The sequence below is a fragment of the Acipenser ruthenus genome, chromosome 24, assembly GCF_902713425.1.
Source record: "Acipenser ruthenus chromosome 24, fAciRut3.2 maternal haplotype, whole genome shotgun sequence".
Classification (NCBI taxonomy): Eukaryota; Metazoa; Chordata; class Actinopteri; order Acipenseriformes; family Acipenseridae; genus Acipenser; species Acipenser ruthenus.
The window spans coordinates 24,120,637-24,147,483 of NC_081212.1; the positions used below are offsets into that span (position 1 = coordinate 24,120,637).

The window sequence follows — 26,847 nt, forward strand, 5'->3', positions numbered from 1 at the left end:
TCATTCCCTCCAGCTCACTCTTCTTCCTGCTCTCTGTCACCCCCAGTGCATGCCGCGGTGATTGCGATTAACGATGCCATCGATCACGGGGAACCGGGGGGCACCATGGCAGCCATGCGCAACCCCAACGCCATGCTGGTGAACCTGGACGAGGGCTCCAGCCAGCGCTACCAGCACACCCTGCAGCAAGCCAAGCAGGACAAGGTGGCCAACGCCAGGAAACGGGTAACTACTCTACCAATCATCGGCCCTTAATCACTCAACACAATATGAACAGAGGGCCTGTCTGGGTAGCCTGGGTTTCTTAACTATGGTAAATGCACTGTATTTCGGTGAAACATGTTGTGAAAATGCTGTGCAAGTTCAGTGATCTTTGCAATGGGCACTTAAGGGATGTTCTGGTGTTCCAGATAACGGGAGAGAATTCCCAAGAGGAGCGAGACGTCTATGAGGAGTTGCTGACCCAGGCTGAGATCCAGGGCAATGTCAACAAAGTGAACTGTGAGTCAGCGAGCCGCTCTAGGGGGTGTAGAGTCACTGAACTCTCTGTCCTCGCTCTCCTTCTCCTCTTCTGCTTTGTGTTTTTGTTATCAGTTGTACTCCTGTTTTCTACCTCTTAGTGTTTCACCTCACCCCTGTAAACTACTTCGTCAAGCCTCTTTCTGCTGCCCAGTAACTTTTTGCCTCTCACACCATCAATCCCCGCCTTCTTTCCTCCTATTATTCTCACTATTCAGTGAATGTCAAGTTAACTTTTTTTTTTTTTTTTTGGCATAACCACGAAATAAGTATAACGAAAGCTGTTTAATATAATAAAGTTTACAAAATAAAAAACAAATGGAAAAATATTCGGTTTACAATAACTCCTCTCTCTCTCCCCTCCCCCCTTCCCCTCCTCTCCTTCCGCACAGTGCTGAACTCTCTGGAGATGGTGGACCGTGCCCTGCGTGGAGGTGACGAGGCTGCTCTCTATGATGCTCTGCGCTCGCAGGCTCTGGGGCTCCGCAGGCTGCAGCCAGACAACAAGGACTGGTACCTGAAGCAGCTGAGCACCGACCGCGAGGCCAAGGAGCAGGTAGGGGGCACTCATCCTACAGCACTGAGGGTGGATTGGGCAGCGGTTGCATTTCATTCATTGGTGGGCTTTTTGCACAATCATCTCTCTCTCTCTCTCTCTCTCTCTCTCTCTCTCTCTCTCGCTCTCGCTCTCGCTCTCGCTCTCGCTCTCGCTCTCTAGAATTTCCCAGGGGAGTTGCTGCAGAAGGAGGAGCTGCAGAACGGGGTGGATATCGCCACTGACAACGCCGACCGCTACCAGAAAAGTAACGTCCATTTGATCTCAGTATCCCTGCCATCCCTCTGTGAAGCTACACCCCTCTCAGTCTCTGTTAAACTCTCTTGGGAGGTCACAACATTGCAGGATTTCTCAAGAAACAGGAAAACCAGAGGCCCACAAACAGTTAGATTGAGCAATAGAGAAAAATGAAGCATTGGAAAAGACTTTTCCAAACAACTGTCAAAACATTTTACTTTTCCTCCACTTTGAACTCCCCTGTCTGCTCCCCCCCACCCCTGCTTAGCAGTTATGTATGGCTGGCCCCTCACAGCCCCCCTCTCTCTCTCTCTCCCTCCCTCCTCAGTGTTGCTGGCGGTGGATCGGATCAACACTGCGATCCGCGGGGGGGTTGCGGAGGAGACAGTGTCAGAGCTGATGAACCCTGAGGCTCAGCTCCCCCAGGTCTACCCCTCCGCTTCAGACCTGTACCAGCGAGAGCTTTCCACCCTGCAGCAGCAGAGCCCGGAGGTCAGCTTCCTTACAGCAGAGACGCCAGCGCTTCTGTAAACACTGCCCACACTGCTACAGAGATGCAGTATACAGGGCAAGACTGGATACAACATGAACATGTGTTGTAATGTTCCCTATGATTCTTAAACGTGTTTAGAAATGAATTCATCATTCCTCATGGTGCCTCCTTAAAACCAAAACTGTGCTGTGAAAGTCCAGACTGTGCTGTGATTTGCATCCCTAGTGTTTAAAGTTTTGGATGATCAGCTTCATTCAAACTCACAAAATACACAACACATCATCTGTACACCTACACCATAGAGTATCAGCTGATCACCAAACAGAAAGCACATGAAATGCCTCTCTGTTCACAGATGAGCAGTATCTACACTTTAGACCTAAACAATTGCAACAAGCCTCTTGGCCGCAGGCTTGTGACTGTGCTTCTGATTGGCTGTGCAGGGCTCCCTGACGCACCCCGAGCTGCTGGTTGCTGTGGAGATGCTGTCCTCGGTGGCACTGATTAACCGGGCGCTGGACACTGGGGACAGGCAGGCAGTGTGGAAGCAGCTGGAGAGCTCAGTGACTGGGCTGAGCAACGTGGAGGACGAGAACGCACAGAGGTGAGGGATCGCGGGGGCAAGTACTGGGGCTGATGGTAGAAGGGTGGCTTTAGGGGATTATGCAGTGTGATCTATATTGATCCCCACATTTTTTTGATTTTGCCTGCACTGTCATCATATATTTGAACTTTTAAAGTACTGGGTTTCCCACGTAATTTGAGACTATCATATTGCTTATTGCTTTGCTCAAACCTAAGGGATGCTATTCCCTGACTCCTCATGACAGCAGTAATAAGCACATTGTTTTTTGGATTTGTGACGTGATGCTTATCAGGTCTGTCCCTTGTCGCTTCTCTGCTCTGACGCTGTGTTATTTTAACCCTATGTTGCCCGCAGGTACATCGATGATCTGACCCGGTTGAAGGCAGCGGCACGGGCCGAGGGGAATCCCTTCCTCACCTGGAATGACATCCAGGCCTGTGTGGACCAGGTGAACGGCACTGTGCAGGAGGAGCATGAGAGTGAGTGCAGGAGGCAGGGGCAGTGGGCAGGGGTCAGGGGCAGGGGTCAGGGGTCAGGGGCAGGGAGGATTCTCTCTGATTATGAACACGGCCACTGTGAGGAATGATCGTATTGTACAGGAGGCCTGAGGAGAGATTTTATTAGACACGGGGATCCTCTTGAACAGGGGCTGAGAAGAGATCCTACTGGGCAGGGGACCCAGAAACTGGTGGGAATGATTCCATTGGACTGGGAATGTGATCCTATTGATCCTATTTGACAGGAAGGCTTGGAAGAGAGGGGGCTGTAGGAGAGGTCCTGTGAGCCAGGGGATCATCCTGTTGCTGAAGGAATGTGAGTTCTGTTGCAGTATTTGACTTTCTCTCCCCGTCTCTCTCCTCCTCTCAGGGATCATTGCCATTGGACTCATTAACGAGGCTCTGGATCATGGCAATGCTCAGACCACTCTGGCAGCACTGCAGCACCCAGCCGCCAAGCTGTCCGAGGTGCACCCTCCGGTGGCACAGCACTACCACGACACGTTGGTGCGGGCGCGCAGGGAGAAGGCACAGGTACGGACCCGAGATTACTGCCTAGCTTCAGCGGCTTGGTTTCTGTAGTAACAACAAATTGCACTTTTACAGGTGGCACACAAACAGCTGTACTCACTCATTGCTGAACCTTTATCAGACTCATATACTGTCTTGACATGTCCTGACCACTTCATTAGGCAACTCAGGGTTGTAATTTAGGAACATTGAGTTGTAAGTGGGTCCCAGATTCGTCCAGACTTGCACAGCCTTGGAAAACCTCACCCATATAGTAGCATATACACTTTCTTCTGGACAAAATGCATCTCTTTGATTGGCAAGTTTTTTAAGTCGAGACTTTTTTGTTTTTATTTCATATTTTCCAAATTAGTTGATCTGAAACCCAGCTTCTCTAAACTAGTGAATACACAAAGTGGGTCATTGTCTTGTTGAGGACACTGGCTTGTTGAGACTAATGGCTTTTTAGCGGTTCCTGTTATCTGTGTTCTAAATGTAGTGCTGGGCTAAAGGAATCAAAAAGGAGAACAAAAGCAAAGATGCTTCCTATTAACTGTGTTATTGTGGTATAAGAACAAATATATATGGTTTAGGAAATCTAATACAGTAAATAGCTGAAGTGACAGCAAATTGAACCTAATGAATACTGAATCCTCCCTGCCCTCCAGCCCTTCAGAGTAGTGTTAGTCTGTCCGGTGATGGCAGATTGTGATAAATGCTGCATTTAAAAAGACTCCACTGACTAATATATTCCTAACTTCAGATTCTCAAAGTCGTGCATGCGTATTTATAAACATGGATAAAGAATGGAGAATTCCCCGGCATAAGCGTTAGTTCTTGTATACACAGGGATCATGCAGTTAACCTGCCCCCTGATGTCTGCCCCAGTGCACTGCTCTGACTGTAGCTGAGCTCTGCAGTGGTTTTTCATGTGCTGGAAGCTGTGAATGTTCGGGCTGATTCAGAGTGTTGCTGTTTCTTCGTTATCAAAGTCCAAACATAATAACAGTAATTTGGGAATTGGGTGGCTGATCTGTGCCAAGAGCATTTCCTCGGGATGACGAGCTCCCTAAAAACCAGCAGTCCCGCCTCCCTGGTGACACATGACCGGTCTGAGAGGGGAGTGATTTACAGGTCTGGCTCCCTAAACGTTTCCTTATATGGAGACGCTCCCAGCTTCCAAAACTGCAGCTGGCCATGGCATCCCCAGGGGTTTAAACACAATGACGGGGCAAAAAATGCCCTCCTGACAAACAATCGCCACGATAACTCTGATTGTATTAGAGGTAGAAATTGGAAGCGCACCAGTGTGCGCTGGCAAATGATCATGCGAGGGGGCTACTGGAAAAAGACCATTTTGTGCATTTGCACGGTTACGGTATTTAATTCAGTTCAGTTAGGAATGGAATGACAATGCTGATGAAGTTTATTTTTGTTAATACCAGAAAAAAAAAAATATATATATATATATATACATACATACATACATACAGTACTGTGCAAAAGTTTTAGGCAGGTGTGAAAAAAATGCTGTAAAGTAAGAATGCTTTAAAAAATAGACATGTTAATAGTTTATATTTATCAATTAACAAAATGCAAAGTGAGTGAACAGAAGAAAAATCTACATCAAATCAATATTTGGTGGGATCACCCTTTGCCTTCAAAACAGCATCAATTCTTCTAGGTAGACTTGCACACAGTTTTTGAAGAACTTGGCAGGTAGGTTGACCCAAACATCTTGGAGAACTAACCACAGTTCTTCTGTGGATTTAGGCAGCCTCAGTTGCTTCTCTCTCTTCATGTAATCCCAGACAGACTCGATGATGTTGAGATCAGGGCTCTGTGGGGGCCATACCATCACTTCCAGGACTCCTTGTTCTTCTTTACGCTGAAGATAGTTCTTAATGACTTTCGCTGTATGTTTGGGGTCGTTGTCATGCTGCAGAATAAATTTGGGGCCAATCAAATGCCTCCCTGATGGTATTGCATGATGGATAAGTATCTGCCTGTACTTCTCAGCATTGAGGAGACCATTAATTCTGACCAAATCCCCAACTCCATTTGCAGAAATGCAGCCCCAAACTTGCAAGGAACCTCCACCATGCTTCACTGTTGCCTGCAGACACTCATTCGTGTACCGCTCTCCAGCCCTTCGGCGAACAAACTGCCTTCTGCTACAGCCAAATATTTCAAATTTTGACTCATCAGTCCAGAGCACCTGCTGCCATTTTTCTGCACCCCAGTTCCTGTGTTTTCGTGCATAGTTGAGTCGCTTGGCCTTGTTTCAACGTCGGAGGTATGGCTTTTTAGCCGCAAGTCTTCCATGAAGGCCACTTCTGACCAGACTTCTCCGGACAGTAGATGGGTGTACCAGGGTCCCACTGTTTTCTGCCAATTCTGAGCTGATGGCACTGCTGGACATCTTCCGATTGCGAAGGGAAGTAAGCATGATGTGTCTTTCATCTGCTGCAGTAAGTTTCCTTGGCCAACTACTGCGTCTACGGTCCTCAACGTTGCCCGTTTCTTTGTGCTTCTTCAAAAGAGCTTGGACAGCACATCTGGAAACCCCTTTCTGCCTGGAAGAGACCTTGCTGATGCAGTATAACTACCTTGTGTCTTGTTGCTGTGCTCAGTCTTGCCAGGGTGTATGACTTTTGACAGTAAACTGTCTTCAGCAACCTCACCTTGTTAGCTGAGTTTGGCTGTTCCTCACCCAGTTTTATTCCTCCTACATAGCTGTTTCTGTTTCAGATAATGATTGTGTTTCAACCTACATATTGAATTGATGATCATTAGCACCTGTTTGGTATAATTGTTTAATCATACACCTGACTATATGCCTACAAATCCCTGACTTTGTGCAAGTGTACCTAGAAGAATTGATGCTGTTTTGAAGGCAAAGGGTGGTCACACCAAATATGGATTTGATTTAGATTTTTCTTCTGTTCACTCACTTTGCATTAGCTAATTGATAAATGTAATCTATTAACATGTCTATTTTTGAAAGCATTCTTACTTTACAGCATTTTTTTACACCTGCCTAAAACTTTTGCACAGTACTGTATATATATAACCTTATTTGTTTTCAGTAAGACTTTTTTAAACTCACACTTCACAAACCACAAGGCTGTGCACCTACATTATGAGCAGCGCTAGCAATGTGTTTCCTTGTATATATTAGGTTAGCTTGACTAACATCATTCACTTACCTTGGAAACTACCAGCACTGGGACTAAATACCACAAAGAGAGACTTGGTTAATCAGATGTAGGATGTCCTAACATGTACCCAGGAGCAGCCAGGGTGTTGGATCTTCACTGAGCCACCACCACTACCTCTTACAGCACAGATACTGCTGACCCGGCTCCTGAGGGCTGACCTGGCCTGTGAATAAACACATTAGCACACAGGAAGAGGCTACACTGGTGGCTGCTGGGACTCTGTAGACTGCAGCTCTGAGCAAGCACAGAAACGAATGGACTTCTCTTTTTACAAGACAGGAAGTGGGTTAGAGAGGAAATGATTGGAGCACAAAGTATGGCAATAAAATGCAAGCAGCTGAGAGAGAGAGAGACAGAGAGAGAGAGAGAGAGAGAGAGAGAGAGACAGACAGACAGACAGACAGACAGACGAATAAGAGAGGGACAAGAACAGGTTAAATGATCTTCTTGCTATAATTTAACTACTGTACCACTGAAGCTAAAACCAATTCTGTATAGTATTTAAAAGGCACGTAATCATGTTATATTCAGGGAGGATAGTGCATAATGCCCCCCTCCCCTGACTTTCATTAAAAAATGAAAGGGAAGTCCATAAAGAATTGCGCAGTTTTCTAGCCATGTAGCCTCTGTGGGTCTCAATGCCCGGGGAATACCCCACAGGATTAGGGGAAATGCTTACAAAGTATCTCGAAATGAATAATATTTTCATATGTAGTCAATTATTTTTAAAAAAAAAATCAATACTTTGCTCAACTCTGAGAGGATAGTAGTATGTTGCAATTATAGTTTAAGGGTAGAGAGACACAGCCTTCATTTTCTGCACGTATCAACTAAAACTAAAAGATAATGTAGAACTCTGTGGCGCCACACCCACTCGCTCACTTCCTCAATTCAGATCAGAAATCAGACTCAAATCTTAATATACTTTTGAGATGTTTCTTCTGCTCATCCCCACCCCCTCTCCCCTGCTGACTAGTTACTCCTGAAACCGTTCAGATCTCTTTACTGTAAACAGACCAGCCTACATTCAAGAAAACCAAGGGCATTCTTGAGGTTGACCACTAATGAAGTAGTATCACGGAGCAGTCAGAACTGGGTAGTTATTAGAGTATGTGTGTGTGTGTGAGTGTGTGTGTGTGCGTGTGCCTAGAAAAGGGAAGCTAAGTAATGCACAGTTCACTGCATGTTTACACACGCTAAATAAAATAATCACTCAATTATAAGTAATGATTACCAATTACTGGGGATTGGTTTTCATTTACTTAGAGTATTCGCTTTGTTTGTCAAGAATTGCTTAATACAATTATCCACAGATCTCTGACTAACTAATGCAAGCTGTCCTGACTGTTAGCTGTCACCAGTGTTGATACAGTAAATCAATTTATACATATAAATTCCACACCCGTTGAATAAATGTGTGTCTGCAGCCCTGTGTGTTTCTGTCTGTCTCTCTCGCTCTCAGTCTCTCTCTCTCTCTCTTTCTTTCTTTCTTTCTCTCTCTCTCTCTCTCTCGGCGGGGTAGGGGCTGCACAAAGAGAGCTCTGTGTCCTTGTCCAATCAGAGGACAGTGTGTCTCATTCCGGAAACTGAGGCAACTGTTTTCTGGCACTGACAGCTCAGAGGAGCCATCTGGTGTAAGCACTTGCCCCTGCATGGGACTCGCTGTTTAACTGCTTCTAGACTGTTGCAGGTATTGTTCTTTATGTGGCAATACACCATACAGGAATTTTTATTGTGCTGCTTAGATCCCATGCTCCAAAACTCTGACACACACTGGTGCTTTTGAGTGATGGTGGAGGACAGAGGGACTAACAGAGGATTAGGGGGTCTCTCTGTAATGGGATTAGGGGGTCTCTCTGTAATGAGATTAGGGGGTCTCTGTAATGGGATTAGGGGGTCTCTTTGTAATGGGATTAGGGGGTCTCTCTGTGATGGGATTAGGGGGTCTCTCTGTAATGGGATTAGGGGGTCTCTCTGTAATGGGATTAGGGGGTCTCTGTAATGGGATTAGGGGGTCTCTTTGTAATGGGATTAGGGGGTCTCTGTAATGGGATTAGGGGGTCTCTTTGTAATGGGATTAGGGGGTCTCTCTGTAATGGGATTAGGGGGTCTCTCTGTGATGGGATTAGGGGGTCTCTCTGTAATGGGATTAGGGGGTCTCTCTGTAATGGGATTAGTCATGCCTTGCAGACACTGAAGGAAAGAGAGACATCAATGGCACATCATGCTCTTGCATTCACTCAAAGTGAATCGGCCAGACACCTACCTCTCCAAATTGATCCACTTAGTACCGCAGGACTTTTTTCTGTTAGGGTTGATTGGGTAGATTGCTGGTGCTGTTGGACTCCGCTGTTGAATTCTGCTACAGAAACATGTAATCCAAACAGAAGCCTGTTCAATCTAATGTGTTGGTCCCTGAGATTCTGATTCATTGTTCCATCCCTATTTTATGTGGCTCCAATTGAACCAGCGCTGCAAAATTAGACATTCCGGAACAATCAATTTCAGGCAAAAAGGGAAGTCAATGCAGGGGGTCATCTGATTACATGATGATTCATTAGAAAGGATCTGGTGGCTGATATTATGTAAGGGTCATAATTGTCCATATTGTAATGGGAAAATGCAAATAGTGTGAATGGAATAAAACAATTAAAACGGTATAAAACAAGCAGAAAAAAGTAGGGTGCTGGGAGAAAGCAGCAGAGTAGTTTCTGGCTAGTTTAATGCTCCTAAAAGGATTGTATTCCTCTGTGAAAGATTTCATTTGCATAACAGTTGTGATGGCTCAGAATATGAGAAATCTGTGTGTGTTTGAGTCAGTCCTGCTAGACAGCTGTGCGATGTGTGTAAGAACAGAGCCCCTGTGAAGGAAGCAGCAGGGCCTGTCTCTAGCAATGCATCTCCATTAACACATCGCTCAGGCTGAGTCACCAGAACCACTGGAGGGTGGTGAGCAGTGCTGGGACAGCTCAGTGAAGTCACAGGTCACAGCGACTGCCAAGCAGATACAAAGTAGAGACACTGAAAAGATGAAAGAGCTGTGGAGCAGAAAGGTGTTGGAGTCGAGCTCTCTAACCTTCTTTCCAAACCTCTAAGAGAATGAATTCATTCATAAAGTTTACTGTGAACAGCATAGAATAGTACTGAAATTCACAAATAAATACATGTTCCCTCGTGAAAGCACGCGTCAGAACGTCTGTCTAAGTTTCTTTCTAGATGTTTTGTATTCATGAATTCATTTTAAATACATTATAAATCAAAATGTATACATGTACATACTGTGAAACTGGGGGTGCCCCTCTCAGATAAAGAAATAACTTTGTGCATGAGAATGACTCTTGTATTGGATTGCTCTAAGGTTACTGGAATTTCTAGCTTGGCGTAGCTGGCATCTAGCAGTGTGGTAATGACTACTGGACTCTCAATACAATTCTGATATAAAGTAAACTGTGCTGCCTCCCCAGGACACACAGGACGACTCTGCGGTGCTCTGGCTGGATGAGATCCAGGACGGTGTGTGCAGTTCTAACAAGGAGACGGAGGACTCACAGCAGTGTAAGAGCCAGCCCTGCCCTTCATTAACCCTGTCTCATAATGAATCATTGAGAGGTTCAGCCCCTCTCCCCTCACTCTCAATCAGAGTGCTGTAGTGTCTCTCTCTCTCTCTCTCTCTCAGTCTCTCTGGGGATCCTGGGGATCAATGAGGCGGTGGAACGCGGTGACACGGCTCAGACCCTCACTGCCCTGCGCTCCCCCGACGTGGGGCTGTACGGAGTGACCCCCGAGTGTGACCAGGCGTACCAGGCAGACCTCGCCGTGCTCAAGAAGAGCAAGCAGGACGAGGGTGAACAGACAGAGAGAGCTCAGAACACAGACACGCACGCACGCACCACACACACGCACACACAGCTAAATACACACACACACACACACCTAAATACACATGCACACACACACACACACAAATGTACAGACTTGTTTGTTTATAGTGTTTGCATTGATATATATTGTAGATTTACTGTTGTACTCCAGAAGGACATGGATCACCACAATAATGAAAGTTCTGTAAAGTCATTACTCCTGCGTTAAAATGGTTTACCAGTATGTTTCGAAATATATGTTTAAACATTTTGTCAGGTTTTAGACCCATAAGCATAATAAACGAGCCTGCACCCGTACACGCACACACACGCGCACACACACTGATGCACATGCACACACACACACACACACACTACTTTGCTTTTTGAACACTTGCTTGTCTGTTAGGTTTCAGAGATTTTTAATAAATCTTCTAGGAATAAACCCTTTCATTCCTATTGCTTTGTTAGATGGTTTATTTTTAGGACCATCCTTGGGCTTCACGGGCTAGACTAACAAAAAACAATGTAAAAACAAATAGCTACAAATTGACTAGTTTATTTGTGCTTTGGTAACTATGGGGTGTGTTTTCCCTTTCTTAAACCAGTCTCATGCTACTGACCAGTATGAAGCCTGTAATAATAAGTAATAGAAATCTCCCCCCCAGGTGACAATGGCAGTGACTGGGTGAAGCACTGGGTGAAGGGAGGGTATGATTACTACTTCAACATCCGGACCAGGGAGGGGAGCTGGGAGGAGCCGGCCAACTTCATCGAGAACAACACGCAGCTGGGCCGGGAGGACATCCAGGTAAGACTGCACAGAGAGGGGCTGTTTGAATGTTTCAATCCAGCTTTCCCTTCACACTGCTGAGGCTTCACCCTTCACCTCTCCCCCACTCGCCTCCACTAGGCTACCATCTCTGGAGTGACGTCTGCCTACAACCGGGAGCAGCTCTGGCTGGCCAATGAGAACCTGATCACTGAGCTGCAGGCGCGCTGCCGAGGATACCTGGTGAGGAACGGGCAGACAGAACGCCTCAACTACCTGAAGAGACAGGGCCCGGCCATCACCAGCATCCAGGTAAACTACTGCACAGGGACACTGTCACCTGGGTACAGGTAAACTACTGCACAGGGATACTGTCACCTGGGTACAGGTAAACTACTGCACAGGGACACTGTCACCTGGGTACAGGTAAACTACTGCACAGGGATACTGTCACCTGGGTACAGGTAAACTAATGCACAGGGATACTGTCACCTGGGTACAGGTAAACTACTGCACAGGGACACTGTCACCTGGGTACAGGTAAACTACTGCACAGGGATACTGTCACCTGGGTACAGGTAAACTACTGCACAGGGATACTGTCACCTGGGTACAGGTAAACTAATGCACAGGGATACTGTCACCTGGGTACAGGTAAACTACTGCACAGGGACACTGTCACCTGGGTACAGGTAAACTACTGCACAGGGACACTGTCACCTGGGTACAGGTAAACTACTGCACAGGGACACTGTCACCTGGGTACAGGTAAACTACTGCACAGGGATACTGTCACCTGGGTACAGGTAAACTACTGCACAGGGATACTGTCACCTGGGTACAGGTAAACTACTGCACAGGGACACTGTCACCCGGTGTACAGGTAAACTACTGCACAGGGACACTGTCACCTGGGTACAGGTGAACTACTGCACAGGGATATAAGTACACACACCACTAAAGTATCACATTACTTTACTTTATAATGCTAATCTTCTCCTCCACTACCTCAAGAAGCAAGGTCCACAGTACATACCCCCTGCTTAACTACCCCCTGTACAGCTGTAACACATTCCTCTATCACATGTGAATATACGAAACACACCCCAGCTCATGCCCTATGTGTCTCTGTCGCCCCCTGCAGTCTCATTGGAGAGGCTACAAGCAGAGGAAGAATTACCTGAACAGGAAGCAATACCTGAAAGACCACACCGAGGAAGTCACCAAGGTAACACAGGAGGGGGGGTGGGTTGTCTGCTGATTTTGCAGTGTGCTTGGTGTACAGCATGGTCTTTTGTGTGTTTTCGTTCCAGAGGTGGATATTAGCAGTTTAAGCCAATCCAGTTTTTATCGTGAGTGCTGTCAGTCCCATGCATGCGGTTCTAAGGTGATTATGGTAAACGCAGCTGGTGTGCACTGTATGTGCCTCTGGCTGAGTCAGTGCTGTGCTCACTGTGTGTCTCTCGCTCTCGCTCTCTCTCTCTCTCTCGCTCTCGCTCTCGCCTCTCAGATCCAGTCCAAGGTGAGGATGCACCAGGCCAGGAAGAGATACCAGGACCGGCTCAAGTACTTCCGTGACCACGTGAGTGAACTACAAAACTGATAAGCACAACACACCATTGCAGATCTGCAAAACAAATTCTACTAGCAGGGAATGTACCAGCTGGGCAGAATCTCTGCTTTTAGAATCTCAGCTTTCTCACAAAAATGTATGGTAATTGTGTTGCCTTTTAATAGTGTAGTAAATCATAGTGGAAAGAAGATTTGACAAGGATGGTAAGATACAGATGGGTGTGGTAAAGCATATTAAAAACAAACTCCCTTTGCTGTGTGTTCTGTCTTGCAGATTGATGATATAGTAAAAATCCAGGCGTTTATCCGGGCCAACAAGGCCAGAGATGATTACAAGACACTGAGTGAGTATCTTTGTCTGTCTCCCTCCCTCGTTATCTTTCTGTCCTCGCTCTGTCTTATTTATGTTCTCCTCTAAACTGCTTCTGGCTGCACCACCAGGAGTACACGCTGTTCATTCCAATCTGTCGACAGTGACGTTGGGAAGCGTTGCTTTGTTGTAAACCCTTCTTCTCATGCCTGCTCCCCCTCAGTAAACGCTGCGGATCCCCCCATGGCGGTGGTGCGAAAGTTCGTCCACCTGCTTGACCAGAGTGACCAGGACTTCCAGGAGGAGCTGGAGCTGATGCGCCTGCGCGAGGAGGTCGTGACCCAGATCCGCTCCAATCAGCAGCTAGAGAACGACCTCAACCTCATGGACATCAAGATCGGCCTGCTGGTCAAGAACAAGATCACCCTGCAGGTAAACCAGTCCAACCAGAGACTGGATGCCACTCCATACTGTGGTTTGTTGACCATGATTTCCTTGTTCTTAGGGAAAATGTACTGCTGCGTTGAGCTAGATGACAAGAGGGGGGTCTCTCTGAGCCCCCTCTTGTGGTGATAGTTAGTAGCGCAGCCCTGCCCACTGCGTGTGTCTCTCTCTCTGTGCAGGAGGTGGTGTCTCACAGTAAGAAGCTGACCAAGAAGAACAAGGGGCAGCTCTCCGACATGATGATGATGAACAAGCAAGGCGGGCTGAAGGCGCTGAGCAAGGCAAAACGAGAGAAACTTGAGGCCTACCAATTCCTCTTCTACCTGCTACAGGTAACACTGCACTGTCTCTTAATACACCTCTGATCAGATTCGGACTTGGAATATGTGCACTGGAAAGCAATGCAGCTTTAAAAAATGAGTATGCAAAGCCAGTCCATGATACCTCTCATTATGGCTTGCAATACGTTTGTACACACATCTGGAGATGTGCTAGCCCTGGTTAGAACAGAAACCCGGACTATAAAGAATCGGGAGCGCTGTATTTGCAATTGTTTTCCAACTCCTCCAACCCTCCCTGCAGACAAACCCCACCTACCTGGCCAAGCTGATCTTCCAGATGCCCCAGAACAAGTCCACCAAGTTCATGGACTCTGTGATCTTCACGCTGTACAACTACGCCTCCAACCAGCGCGAGGAGTACCTGCTGCTGAAGCTCTTCAAGACCGCACTGCAGGAGGAGATCAAGTATGAGCCCCGGATAAACTAGATAAATGCATTACCTATTTATGTGTGTTATTAGAAGTTCACTATAAAATGAAAAGGTGAATTTGTATATGATTATTGTTTAAGAAAACACCGCTGGGTCCACGTGCTGTGGAAGCTCAAAATGACGTTTATTTGAAGCATTGTAACATGGCACACTAACATGGTGTTTAGAAAGAAACAGTTGGAAACTTAGCACTGGGGTAAATGTTTTGTGAACTAAACCCATTTAGTTTGAAACTGTACATGAATCCGACTCAATCTTATTGACCATTTGTTTGTGTTGACTTTGTCAGGTCGAAGGTGGACCAGATCCAGGAGATTGTGACGGGGAACCCCACCGTTATCAAAATGGTGGTGAGCTTTAACCGCGGGGCCCGGGGCCAGAATGCACTGAGGCAGATCCTGGCGCCCGTCGTCAAGGAGACCATGGATGACAAGGCACTGAGCATCAAGACCGATCCCGTGGACATTTACAAGAGCTGGGTCAACCAGATGGAGTCTCAGACTGGCGAGGCAAGGTAGGGGGCTCTCTCTATCCTCTCTCTGTCTCTGTCTCTGTCTCTGTCTCTCTCTCTCCTCTCTCTGTCTCTGTCTCTCTCAACAAATGATTTGTGTAAAAATGTACTGGTAAATTAAAACCTATAAATAATGTATTTAGACTTATGAGTTCTCTGAAATAATATTGAAAAAAACTTCCTTTTTAAAATCCTGTTATACGTATTCACAGGGATGTTAGGGTTAAGTAAAGGTCAGTAGCCACCTACAGTGTTATGTTTATTAATCTGCTAATACGTGCTTTGTGCTAATGGGATGATCAATTCAAATGGTTAAAGTAATGTCATGAGATGATTGTTTAATGATTGCTCATTACGTGGCTTACTGTGGAGGCTATAGCGACATCTTGGGGCTGTAGGACTAAATTACAGGTTAAAAAAACTGAAAAACGCAGGGCCCTAATAATAGGTCATTAATTAAAAGATTTACCTCAAGAAAATTCAAGATCTGAAATATTTTCCATTCCCTTCCAAGGCAATTTATGATCCTGATTTATCAGCAACTCAAGCCTAGGAAGTACCTAAGATTAAAAGATAGAACTTCTAAGAAACTAAATGCTGTATTCTCAAAGAGTTTACTCCTGTCTTTAATGGGCTCATGTTAATGAGAAACAAAGCACACTGAGAGTGCTGAAGAGGACTTGAGAAATATACCTTTGGTTCTAGTTTTGTAAAATTAACAGGTGTTTTTAACTCAAATGAAAGTTAATTAAAGACTGGAGTAAACACTGAAAGTCAAGTATTCAAACGTTTCAGCTGGTGCCTTCAGCAGTGTTGTGTTTCTCCCAGGTTTCAGCTGCGTGTTTGTATTGGTTGCAGTGTTCTGTAACGGGTTCCCTTGTGCGTTTTTCAGTAAGCTTCCCTACGACGTGACCCCAGAGCAGGCGCTGAGTCACGAGGAGGTACGGACCCGTCTCGACGCCTCCATCAAGCACATGCGCACCGTGACGGACAAGTTCCTGTCAGCCATCACTGTCTCTGTGGACAAGATCCCGTGAGTATGGGGGCTCGGGAGGGGAGAGGAAGGGGAGCTCACCAAACTCTCTGAGGGTCGGCTCTGTTAACGCGTGGCTCTCCCACCGCTGTGTTTCAGGTACGGGATGCGCTTCATTGCCAAGGTGCTGAAGGACACGCTGCATGAGAAGTTCCCTGATGCCACCGAGGACGAGCTCTTAAAGGTATCGCCTGCCGCCCTCCCAAACCACTGGGAGAAGATTCTCAACTCACACAGCACAGTGTCACGTCAGTCTTTCTTACTGTGTGGGGCATGCTGATTAAAGGAGGTTCATTGGTAATGCTCTGGTAATGGGGAGGTTTGCCTAGCAGCCACCCTCCACCATGCCTGAATAGCAACTTCTGTTTGTACCTGATCTTAATTGAGCACTACTCACTTCCTCCTCCTCCTCTCTAATAGCTCTCTGAGACCGGGTATGTTTTTGTTATTTGGGGACAGGCACAGGCCCAGGCCAGGTCTCACAGTGTTGGCTGCAGCTGTTTTTATTGTAGACGGCAGGTGGTACATATTCCACCCCCAGCTGGTCTCCGCTTCTCTCGCAGTCCTTCAGTTTTCTTGCTGGGAGACTTCTTGTTTCTAATTCAAAGCTGTTTCTCCTCTGTCTCTGTCTGTCTGTCTGTCTCTCTCTCGCTCTCTCTCGCTCTCTCCTGCGCTGCAGCTTTGCTCTCCTATTGGAAAGTGCGCTTCAGACTCCCAGGTCAGAGAAGGTGAGCAACAGGTTTCACATCTCCATCAGGTCACACATTCGTATTGCTTCCAAACTCTTCTGCTTTCACACAACCACATAGTCTTGATATATATAGTCTTGACAGATTATTCAATTGACACTGTATCATTTAGTGCAATGTGTCCTGGTTTAGGTATGTCGTCTTAAGTAAAAATATATAAAATTAACTGTAACTTTCTTACTGTTAATGTGAATCATGAGAACCATTTCAAAATGAGTTGAATAAGCAGTTCTGTATTATACTGATCAAAAGCTGCTTGTTTTCTGTACTCTTAACCCAGGGTTTTGCTGTGTAGAGTTTCCTGGTTTGTAGCAGGAAGTCATAGATGTTGATACAGTTCACACAGATGTTATCAGTGATGCCTCATCCCTCACACCCTGCAGTGATAAGAAATGCTTGTTCGTGTGTTTTAGATAGTATCCTCACTCTCGATTCTTGGTAACTTGCTTTATGTTTTTCGATGAACTGCCCTGTCTGTTTCAGATTATTGGTAACCTGCTGTATTACCGCTACATGAACCCGGCCATTGTAGCGCCTGACGCCTTTGACATCATCGACATGTCTGCGGGAGGTCAGCTGACCACTGACCAGCGGCGCAACCTGGGCTCCATTGCCAAGATGCTGCAGCACGCTGCCTCCAACAAGATGTTCATCGGAGACAACTCGCACCTAGCAAATATCAACGAGTACCTCAGCAACTCCTACCAGAAATTCAGGTACAGCACACCCCTCTAAGAATACACACCACATACAGCAATTATAGATCTGTCTCAAGAAAATTCAAGCCCCGAAATGCTTTAGAGTTTCTTCCAAGGCAATTGATGATCCTAATTTATCAGCAACTCAAGCCTAGGCAGTACCTAAGATTAAAAGAACTAAGTCAAGTATACAAACGTTTCAGCTGGTGTCTTCAACAGTGTTATGTTTTTTCCAAGGTTTGAGCTTGCTACTATTTTCAGGGTTAAATATATACCTTTCAAAAAGTACTGCTTTTAAATCTATAACATGTACAACTTGTCTAAGAAATCACTGATAAGATCTTTCTCGTAATGCATTCTTTGCTTGTCACAAGTGAGAGACTCATGCACAAAGCAGTGTTATGCCAGACTTTTGAATAATCCTATAGATTCTCTCCTGTGTACATTAGCTTCTCCATCAGAACATTTCCACAAGAGTGACCATACGTATTGCTTGAAATGTACCCCCTGTTATCACAGAAAGTCCCTCATTAGCAGTACAACCTTTATTGACAAACCATTTTAAGTAACAAAATGCTGTCTGGTGTCTGTGTCTCTCTGTGCCGGCGCAGACGGTTCCTGCTGGCTGCCTGTGACGTCCCCCTTCTGGAGGACAAGTTCAACGTGGACGAGTACTCGGACCTGGTCACCCTCACCAAGCCCGTCATCTACATCACTATTGCAGAGATCATCAACACCCACACGGTGAGTAACAAACAGACCGCTACGGAGCCCACGGGTCAGGGTGCAGATGATGAAACTCATACCATTCAAGCGTCAGCATATTGAACTGCGATGGTGTGTCTGTGTTCCATCTCCCTCACCTCTCTGTAACCATACCATCTTCAATTCTCATCATCTCACATCTTCAAGCTGGCTTCCACTTCTGAATGGGAAATGTCTAAGAGTTAGTGCACGTCTCTCCAGGACTCAAACCCTAAGTTAACCTCTAATACAGATCAATCTGACTAAATTAACCCCCGCAGGCCACCATGGGCCAGGTTGTCATTGTAAATGAGAATCTGGCCTCAATTGACTTACCTGGTAAAATTAAAGGATTGATTGAGTGATTGTTATATAATGAACAGTCCTTAAACAAGATATTCCGCCTGCCCTCTTATCATCCCTATGCCTGTGTGTCTCTCCCCAGCTCCTGCTGAATCACCAGGATGCCATCGCCTCCGATCACAACGACCCCATTCACGAGCTCCTGGAGGACCTTGGCGAGGTCCCCACCATAGAGTCTATGGTTGGTGAGTAGAGTGGCCACCATAGTCTCTCATCACTGAATAGAGTTGCTAGAGGAGGTCCTTACCCACCTCTCACTGACTCGATTTCACTCTGTGTATTTTGCATTCAAGTTCTGTATGTCTCCATTCCTGCTGCAGGGGAAGGCACGCTGTCCCCCGGGGACCCCAATTGGGACATGCTGACCAAGACGGAGGTGTCTCTCACATTGACCAACAAGTTTGACGTGCCGGGCAGCGAGAATGAAGAGATGGACGCCAGGACACTCATGCTCAAGTAGGTGATGGTTACTGTTATCCAGGAAGCTGGTTTACTCCTCAGTCCAGTCAGTATGTACCTGTGGTCAGTGAGTATGGAAACCCTCCTGAGTCACTCCCTGCCTCCCCCCCGTGTTATCTGTGCAGCGCCAAGCGGCTGATTGTAGATGTGATCCGTTTCCAACCCGGAGAGACCCTGACAGAGATCCTGGAGACCCCTGCCAGCAGTGAGCAGGTGAGTGTGATTACATCATCAGCCTTAACCAGGCATACCCTGTACAATCCTTCACTCCGGCGTACTGGGAGACTGGGTAGTGCTGTATGTTCTCACTGTAGAACCCAATAGATGTGGGCCCAAGTGGACCATCACCGATCAGAATGTCATTTTGCAAAGTTGTAGAGTCCAAGAAGATATGGAACTTCTTATACTTATCAAACACTTATTGCGTGTTTTCTCACAGGAAGCAGAGTACCAGCGAGCCATGCAGCGGCGAGCAATCCGGGACGCCAAGACGCCAGAGAAGATGAAGCAGAAGAAGACCGCGAAGGACGACAGCCTGACGCTGCAGGGCAAGAAGGACAAGATCCATGCCAACCTGCAGCGCCTGGGGGAGATGGGCAAGGTGAACCCTGAGAACCGCTACCAGGACCTCATCAACGACATCGCCAAGGTAACAGACAGATAATTGGAATTGTGTCATTTGTAATCCATTCTAATTACTATGTCACTGTAGTTGAACCTTGGCACACCTGCTTCATTATAGTTGTAATTGTACCACATAATTGATCAAGTACATTTCAATTACACACCTTTCCAAGCTTAATCTGTTGCATTTCCATGCTGTGTTTCACACTGAGCGATCATTATTCTTGTATTTTCAACCACTTATAGTGACCCCATTTGTTTGAAAAAATAAGTTTATATAGTATGTTTCTGTATTTGTACCTGGGATCATTGCTTGATTTTCAAACACAAAATAAAATATCTGCTAGCAGCCTTGTTGCTGTAATGCACACTAACTGTAAGATCAATGATTGTGTAAATTGAGATAGACTGATTGTAACCTGTACCTCCATCATTCAATAATCCCCAGGATATCCGCAACCAGAGGCGGTACAGGCAGCGCAGGAAGGCGGAGCTTGTGAAGCTGCAGCAGACGAACGGCGCGCTCAACTCCAAGTCCAGCTTCTACGCAGTGCAGATCGACTATTACAACCAGTACATCAAGACCTGCATGGACAACCTGGCCAGCAAGGGCAAGTGAGTACCCTGGGGCAAATAAGAATCCTCCTCTGAGGGCAAGGGAGTTGAAACTACCCCCAGTACATAAATAACCATGCACAGGTGAGCATTGTAAAGAATAGCATGTTAAAAAAACATGGCTAATCAGGGTAAACTGTGGTACATGCTTAGTAGAACCATGGGGAAAGCATGGGCAAACTGCAAAAAAAATACAATGAAAAAATACAAAGGTAAACTTTTATACGAGTAGTGAATATTCACAGAAGCAAAATTATTCTCTTAGTAATCTACAGATCTAGTCCATCTAGTCTTGAGAAACTGATGTTTGTTTAGAGGATCAACTCATATCTCCTGAGGAATTCAGTGTTTTGCTGCGCAGAGACTCAGGGAGCAGTAGACCTATTTCTGCTCTGTGAAGCGATATTCCCAGCAGGGTGGATGTTTGTTCCTGTTAGTCATCTAGGACTCCGGTTGTGTTTTCAACATGTTTTACTTGCAGAAGGAAATGGGATTTCTCAGCAGTATCACTATGTGTTTAGGGGGTCGTTGTGTTTCTTAGAGACTGGGTGCTCTATGTCCTCTGTGTGGAACTCAGTACATGTGGTCTCCCCTTAGGGTGTCTAAGAAGCCGGGCCAGGTGAAGAAGAGCAAGCAGGTGTCTCAGAAATACACAGCGGCACGGCTCCATGAGAAGGGGGTGCTAATGGAGATCGAGGACCTGCAGACCAACCAGTGAGACTCTTCTACTCACTATCACCTCTCCCCATCTCTCACTATCGCCCTTTCTCACTCTCTCACCCCCCTCTTTCTTATTTCTCTGTCCCATTCACCCTGTGTTCTCTCTTTGTCTCTCTCTGTCTGTCTGTGTCTCTCTCTCTAGGTCTCCCTCCCTCTCTCTCTCTGTCTCTCTCTCTCTCTCTCTCTCTCTCTCTCTCTCTCTCTCTCTCTCTCTCTCTCTCTCTCTCTCTCTCTCTCTCTCTCTCTCTGACTGTCTCCTCTGCTCTCTCTCCTCCACAGGTTTAAGAATGTAATCTTTGAGATCTCACCAGCGGAGGAGGTCGGTGACTTTGAGGTGAAGGCCAAGTTCATGGGAGTGCAGATTGAGACTTTGATGCTGCATTACCAGGTAAGCCACCCCTTGTGTACATTCCTAATACATGATCATGTGAACATTCCTTTTTATACTGAAGATACATGCCTTTCATCAGAACCTGTTTATAATGGTGTCACACTCTCGCCTGTGTTTCACTGCCCTACCCCAGGACCTGCTGCAGCTGCAGTATGAGGGCGTGGCTGTGATGAAGCTCTTCGACCGAGCGACCGTCAACGTCAACCTGCTCATCTTCCTCCTCAACAAGAAGTTCTACGGGAAGTGAGCGAGCTCAGAGATCACAGACACTTTACAAAGCGCCATGTTGGTACCCCAGACGCCACGTCCACACAGACCACAGCACCGTGCCACGTGGCCACGCCCCCGGGGAGTTTCCTCTCCAATCAGAACTCTCGCTTTGCCTTGTATTTGCTTTTCCTAGATATTTGCGAGTTCTCCAGTTTGTTCCCCCATGGCCTGTCTGAGTAGCACAGACCTGTCTCAAAATCCACATCACTTTCTTTAGTAGAAAGCTTTTTTTATTTCATCATCCTATAAGAAAGTTTGCTTATGTTAGACTATGATAAAATTGCCATTTAGGGATGGTCATTTAGGGCAGTTTTGAAGCAATATGGGAAGCGGCAAAGCACACAGTGTTGGGTATTGCCAATACAGTATACCAGGACCACTGCTGACTTGATTTTACAATCTCAAAAACCATTTCTGAGGCTTTTCTTTGGTTAGTTGTTCCTGCCCCAGCTGTTCAACGAGAGAGCAGGTGTGTGTAGGCCCTCATGGAGGGTATCACTCCACTTTCCCCCAATACTGTATATTAGTTTATCAACCCAATCGTTCCACCACAGAATGGTTAAAAAAAAACTCTATGTAAAGGAAGAAAAAAACTGTTAATCATTTGTTTGTCTGTGCTTGAAATTTGCTTTTGTTTGCCAGAGACATTTATTTTGTTTTTTAAATACAGTATACCCTTACTGAAATGTCTCATTCTATGCAATTTTATATCTTGTTTGAGAGAGAGAAAAAAAAAACACTTTTCTTTTCTTAGATACCTTTTATGATATATATATATATATGGCTAAAGCACGAAAACATTATTTTGAGGAGCTATATATCATGTAAAAGAGACAATCACATTTGAAACAATATATGGTTCATTTATTTAATATGTGCATGTATGTATTGGTGGTGTACATTTGACTTCCCCTTAAAATACTGCAATTGAGTACAAATATAATATAAAGTTGACAGTGTTGCTTCGGTAAACTTTCTGTTAGCTGCATACAATATCCACACATGTTTACAGGTGAAACTGAAAATCATGTTTTACTTGCTTCCATTGCAGTTGCTTTAGAGAGATACCCAGGATTAGGGATCCAATACTGGGAAGATCGGTGCCTTTTTAGTATTTTTGAAATAGTAATAATAAAATAATAATTATCATTAAAAAGTATAACGATGTGTTTTGTATAAACAGTGTGTGCTTAAGGGGCAATTTGGTATGAGTATATACTATCAGATTTATTTTAACTGAAATATTTGTGTTCTTTATATTGCCTTTATGAACTGTTAAACTGCCCCCTGCAACACTGCCCCTAGTGCTTTATGTGGTATTACTCATAGTGCAAATGTAGGAATTGCTTACACCCACAGCAGTGTGTTTCAGGGGGAAGTTTTAATGGTTACACTCTATGTACCAGAAGGGCTTGGAGTCCAGACATGATTCTGAGAGGCACAATCAGGGGTGCACCAGGAAGTGATGACTCAAACAGAAAACAATACGATAAAGAGCAAAGGATAAAATAGGTAAGATATGTCTGATATCTCCTACCATCACCAAGCTGGTCTTCAAGGAAGCAGTCTAAAGGGGAAAGGTGTTTGAGTGGAGCCTGTTTTAGTCATTATGTACCCGGGTGTATTCTCGTCTGGGGTGATCTTCTTGTTACATTATAATATTCCGCACTGATATTATTACATAACTGTTCTACTGCATATCCCCCCCACCCATGCTGCACAGGAAGTGAGGCGCAAGAAACAGAAAGAGACAGATTTAACTTCTATTGTGCAAGCAGGACAAATGGGATTCAGTGAATGTACAGTCTGGGAAACTAAAAGATCTTTTGAAAACCTGGGAAGGGACTTGCTGCATGTTGATTTGTGTAATGGTGGTGTCTATCCAGGCTGTCAGGAACAGTGCTAGTCACTCATTGTAGTATCGAGAACGAGACCTTGCACATTACCCTTGTCAAAAGCGAAATGAAACCGGGCCTGGTGTTGCTCTCTCATTGAGTTGTACTTACATTCGGAAGTGTTACGTAATCAGCATTGTTTTTTTTTTCTTTTCTTCCTGTGGCATTTTGTTTAAATATTATTATGTGTAGTGCCTTGAAATACAAAAAGTAAGTTCTGTATTTAACAGCTCAAAATAAATTGCTGAGAATTGATGGTGTGTTGAGGGATTCTTTTTTTCATATGTTCTCTCTCTTTCTGTCTCACGCACGCACACACACACTTGTGCATCTATTAATGGGAGTTTCCTTTAAAAGGTTTGCTGTGACATGCCATGGCACAATGATCACCGACTTCACTAAAATCACTGTGCAAGCTTCAAGTGTGGCTCACAAACTTGTAGAACAGTTTTTGTACAAAAGTTATACAGCCAGATTCTTTCATTAGTCATCTGTTAGTGGGAGGAGTTTTTTTTTTTTTTTTACATAAAATACGATTTTAAAGTTGCTTAATCTCATAAATAAATTCCTGATTTGAAAAAAAAAAAGTCTGATCAATAATGACAGTGTATGGAAATACTACCTGTAGTTTGCTTTGTTGACATAACAAATCTTAGCCACGCCTGCTGTGGAGGTTGGCCCCTCCCTCAGTAAAAGATGGCCAATCACTTTTGAGTTATGCAAATTATTTCCCCAAGTGGCGCCTGAAGTACACACACCCGCCTTGCCTTGCTTTCTCATCTCCGTGATTCCTATGATGTCACAACCTCAGTCATGTAGAATTAAATCCACATGCAATTTACCAATATTCCCTTTGTAAAGACTTCTATGTTTTCTTTTATCTTTGATTTTTATATTTAGACAAAGAGTAGGCACTGACATGCCATGTAAAGCTAGGACCTTGCACAGCTAAACCAGCATCTGAAAAACCTGAAATATTTTCTACCTATCTTGTGTGGTTTGCTCAGTCAGTTCAATTGATAATCAAAACAACATTTTCAAACAAACGCCCTCTTAGAATGTGCCTAACTTTGGTACAAACTGAAATGTACTGTACACAATAGCTTGTGTCTCAAATCAGACATGCAATCATAAAGTATAGCATTTAAAAAGGACCGTTTAACCCCTAAATATTCAACTAAGCATTGCCAGACAACCTAAAGTATCAAAGCTCTCCTGGCCTGCCTACAATTATAAAAAAGAGAACAGGATGTTGTCTGTAAATGTGTTTAATGCAGTGTGTATGGCACAAAAAAGGGAAATGTTACTTTAAGTTCCTTCTTACAGATGCAATACTGTTACGTAATTCTCTTTTAATATGTATTATTCAGTGATTCATGAGTTCAGATGTATATCTCATACACAAGAGACTAGGAAAAACCCACAATCCTTAAGCACTGTTTGACATACAGTACAGGAGTTGAACAACATATTAGAAACACTTGCAAAATGTTTCAGGTGTAATTGGGCATGCGTACCCCCCATGACTAATTATTTTTATGCACGTGACATTGCTGAATTGTACTCTGTAATGTATAAAATGCTGCACACCCCTGTTCCCGGTCAGTTTTAGTCACAATGTGCATGTTTGACAGAGGTGGTGTGCAGGTCCTTCGTGTGCAAGCTTCTATATCAGGGGTCGCCACCCCTGGTGCTGGAGAGCCCCAATCCTGCAGGATTTATAGGTGTCTTTACATCATCAATGGCTAAAGATCTGGAACACATGTTAATCTGGACTAATTAAGCCAATAATTGGTTCAATTAAGTAACTGAGAGCTCAGATGAAAAGACCAGGATTAGAGGCCTCTGCTCTATAATTGAATGATGTTTCAGTCTAATAAGCAATGGAGGGGAACATACTCTAGTGCAGGATTCCTGTCCCACTGCAGGACTAAAGAGGTGGTAATACTGTGTCATGTATCCATCCTGAATAAAGGAAACACATTAGAGATTGGTTACTGTAAATCGGGGGCCCTTCCACTCCTGGTCTTTGTTCCAACCCTGTTTCAAATTGTTTAACTGAACAAAGTAAACCTCCATCCAGACCCTGAAGAAGTTCATTGTTTGATTTGACCTATTAATCCTGGAGTGGAATGGCCCTCCAGGACCGTGATTGGACACCGCTGCTATAAATCAGCGCCATGAACCCTACCTTTTACTGACAGTGTTATGGCAGGCCTTTGTAATATTTTCCAAACCCTGTTTGTGTGCTTCTGACATTTAGTCTTGACCGCTCTATAAGCTGTGACTCCTGTGCTGATGTCATCTTGGAGCAAGCTGCTGCCAGGCTAACCTGTTTCCATAGAAACCAATACTGCTTCAGTTCAGTCTGAGAATACACCAGCCCTAACTGTGACTGCTAAAAAAAAAAAAAAAAGGGGGGGTTTTACACATTTTGGAAAACATTAATCAGACATATTTGTTTACAGAAGTATGAATGGTGTTTACTTGATTACCATCGCCACATGTAATATTTAATTGGATTTTGTGGTCATCCTACAAAGCAGTATTACAATGCACAAGCAGCACCTAACTGGTGGATTGCTTTACCAATGCTTTTCTTCTGACAACTCTGATGTGAATTTTAGGTTATTGGGTAAAAACAGACCCACACATAGTGAAAGGCATTTCTATTACAATTTCAGCATCAACATTGCTTTAGAAATTTAGATTGATTGATAACATCTATTTATATACAGCAATAGTGCGTTCATTTAAAACAGAAGATAGTTGCCGACAGTGGTATTATTGATCCACCAGACACGTGCAGTGTAATGAATACTGTTGCAATACCACGTTGTTGTGTATTATGACTTTGATTTTTTTTTATTTTTTTTTATGATGGACTCATTTCGTTTTAAATTAGGTGCCATAGCAACTGTGTATGCTTTACAAAATCAACTACAGTGGACCTGTTTAAAAGTAGTGGCGCATCCAGTAAAGGCGCTCGACGTGAGTGCAGGATGCGCTCTATAGCCTGCAAGTCGGGAGTACGAATCCAGGCTATTCCTTTGCCGATCGAGGACGGGAGCTTCCAAGGGGCGGCGCACAATTGGCCAAGCGTCGCCCGCGGGGAGGGAGGGTTAGGTCGGTCAGTGTGTTCTCGGCTCACCGCGCACCAGCGACCCCTGTAGTCTGGCCGGGCGCCTGCAACGACTAAATTTACAAAAAAAAAAAAAAAAAAAAAAAAAAAAAAGTACTGACTGCTGCTAAGTCAGCCATCTACAACTACAGTGCAGTAAGAACCACAGGGCGAAGAGAGAGTTTCATCGTGAAGCATCTTTTCTGTTTAAAAGCAATTAGAAGGAGTATCGTATCACAGTTTATCATTCTACCAAGTAATGAAGTGGAATAATTGTGCTTTTGTCTTACGTAGGCATTCACTTCA

At 44.9% G+C, this 26,847-nt stretch overlaps 1 protein-coding gene across 3 annotated transcripts in view; it reads left to right on the forward strand.

Annotated features, from left to right (window-relative positions):
* LOC117429953 (ras GTPase-activating-like protein IQGAP1) overlaps positions 1-23,675 on the forward strand; it is a 39,411-nt gene extending 15,736 nt beyond the window's left edge. For 2 of the 3 annotated variants that reach the window (XM_058998856.1, XM_058998857.1), the window contains 31 exons: positions 47-225; positions 411-501; positions 912-1,075; positions 1,238-1,322; positions 1,641-1,804; positions 2,249-2,409; positions 2,746-2,870; positions 3,259-3,422; positions 10,084-10,174; positions 10,296-10,463; positions 11,148-11,290; positions 11,393-11,563; positions 12,396-12,479; positions 12,762-12,833; positions 13,098-13,167; positions 13,357-13,565; positions 13,757-13,909; positions 14,160-14,323; positions 14,638-14,862; positions 15,752-15,892; positions 15,992-16,076; positions 17,125-17,357; positions 17,951-18,083; positions 18,529-18,631; positions 18,767-18,902; positions 19,031-19,118; positions 19,345-19,554; positions 19,978-20,144; positions 20,742-20,858; positions 21,144-21,252; positions 21,389-23,675. In XM_058998856.1, the coding sequence (XP_058854839.1) occupies positions 47-225; positions 411-501; positions 912-1,075; positions 1,238-1,322; positions 1,641-1,804; positions 2,249-2,409; positions 2,746-2,870; positions 3,259-3,422; positions 10,084-10,174; positions 10,296-10,463; positions 11,148-11,290; positions 11,393-11,563; positions 12,396-12,479; positions 12,762-12,833; positions 13,098-13,167; positions 13,357-13,565; positions 13,757-13,909; positions 14,160-14,323; positions 14,638-14,862; positions 15,752-15,892; positions 15,992-16,076; positions 17,125-17,357; positions 17,951-18,083; positions 18,529-18,631; positions 18,767-18,902; positions 19,031-19,118; positions 19,345-19,554; positions 19,978-20,144; positions 20,742-20,858; positions 21,144-21,252; positions 21,389-21,502 (4,319 nt within the window). In that variant the 3' untranslated portion in view covers positions 21,503-23,675. The remainder of the gene's footprint in view (positions 1-46; positions 226-410; positions 502-911; positions 1,076-1,237; positions 1,323-1,640; positions 1,805-2,248; positions 2,410-2,745; positions 2,871-3,258; positions 3,423-10,083; positions 10,175-10,295; positions 10,464-11,147; positions 11,291-11,392; positions 11,564-12,395; positions 12,480-12,761; positions 12,834-13,097; positions 13,168-13,356; positions 13,566-13,756; positions 13,910-14,159; positions 14,324-14,637; positions 14,863-15,751; positions 15,893-15,991; positions 16,077-17,124; positions 17,358-17,950; positions 18,084-18,528; positions 18,632-18,766; positions 18,903-19,030; positions 19,119-19,344; positions 19,555-19,977; positions 20,145-20,741; positions 20,859-21,143; positions 21,253-21,388) is intronic. The other variant, XR_009308434.1, reaches the window with a different exon arrangement.
* Positions 23,676-26,847: the final 3,172 nt, after the last annotated feature.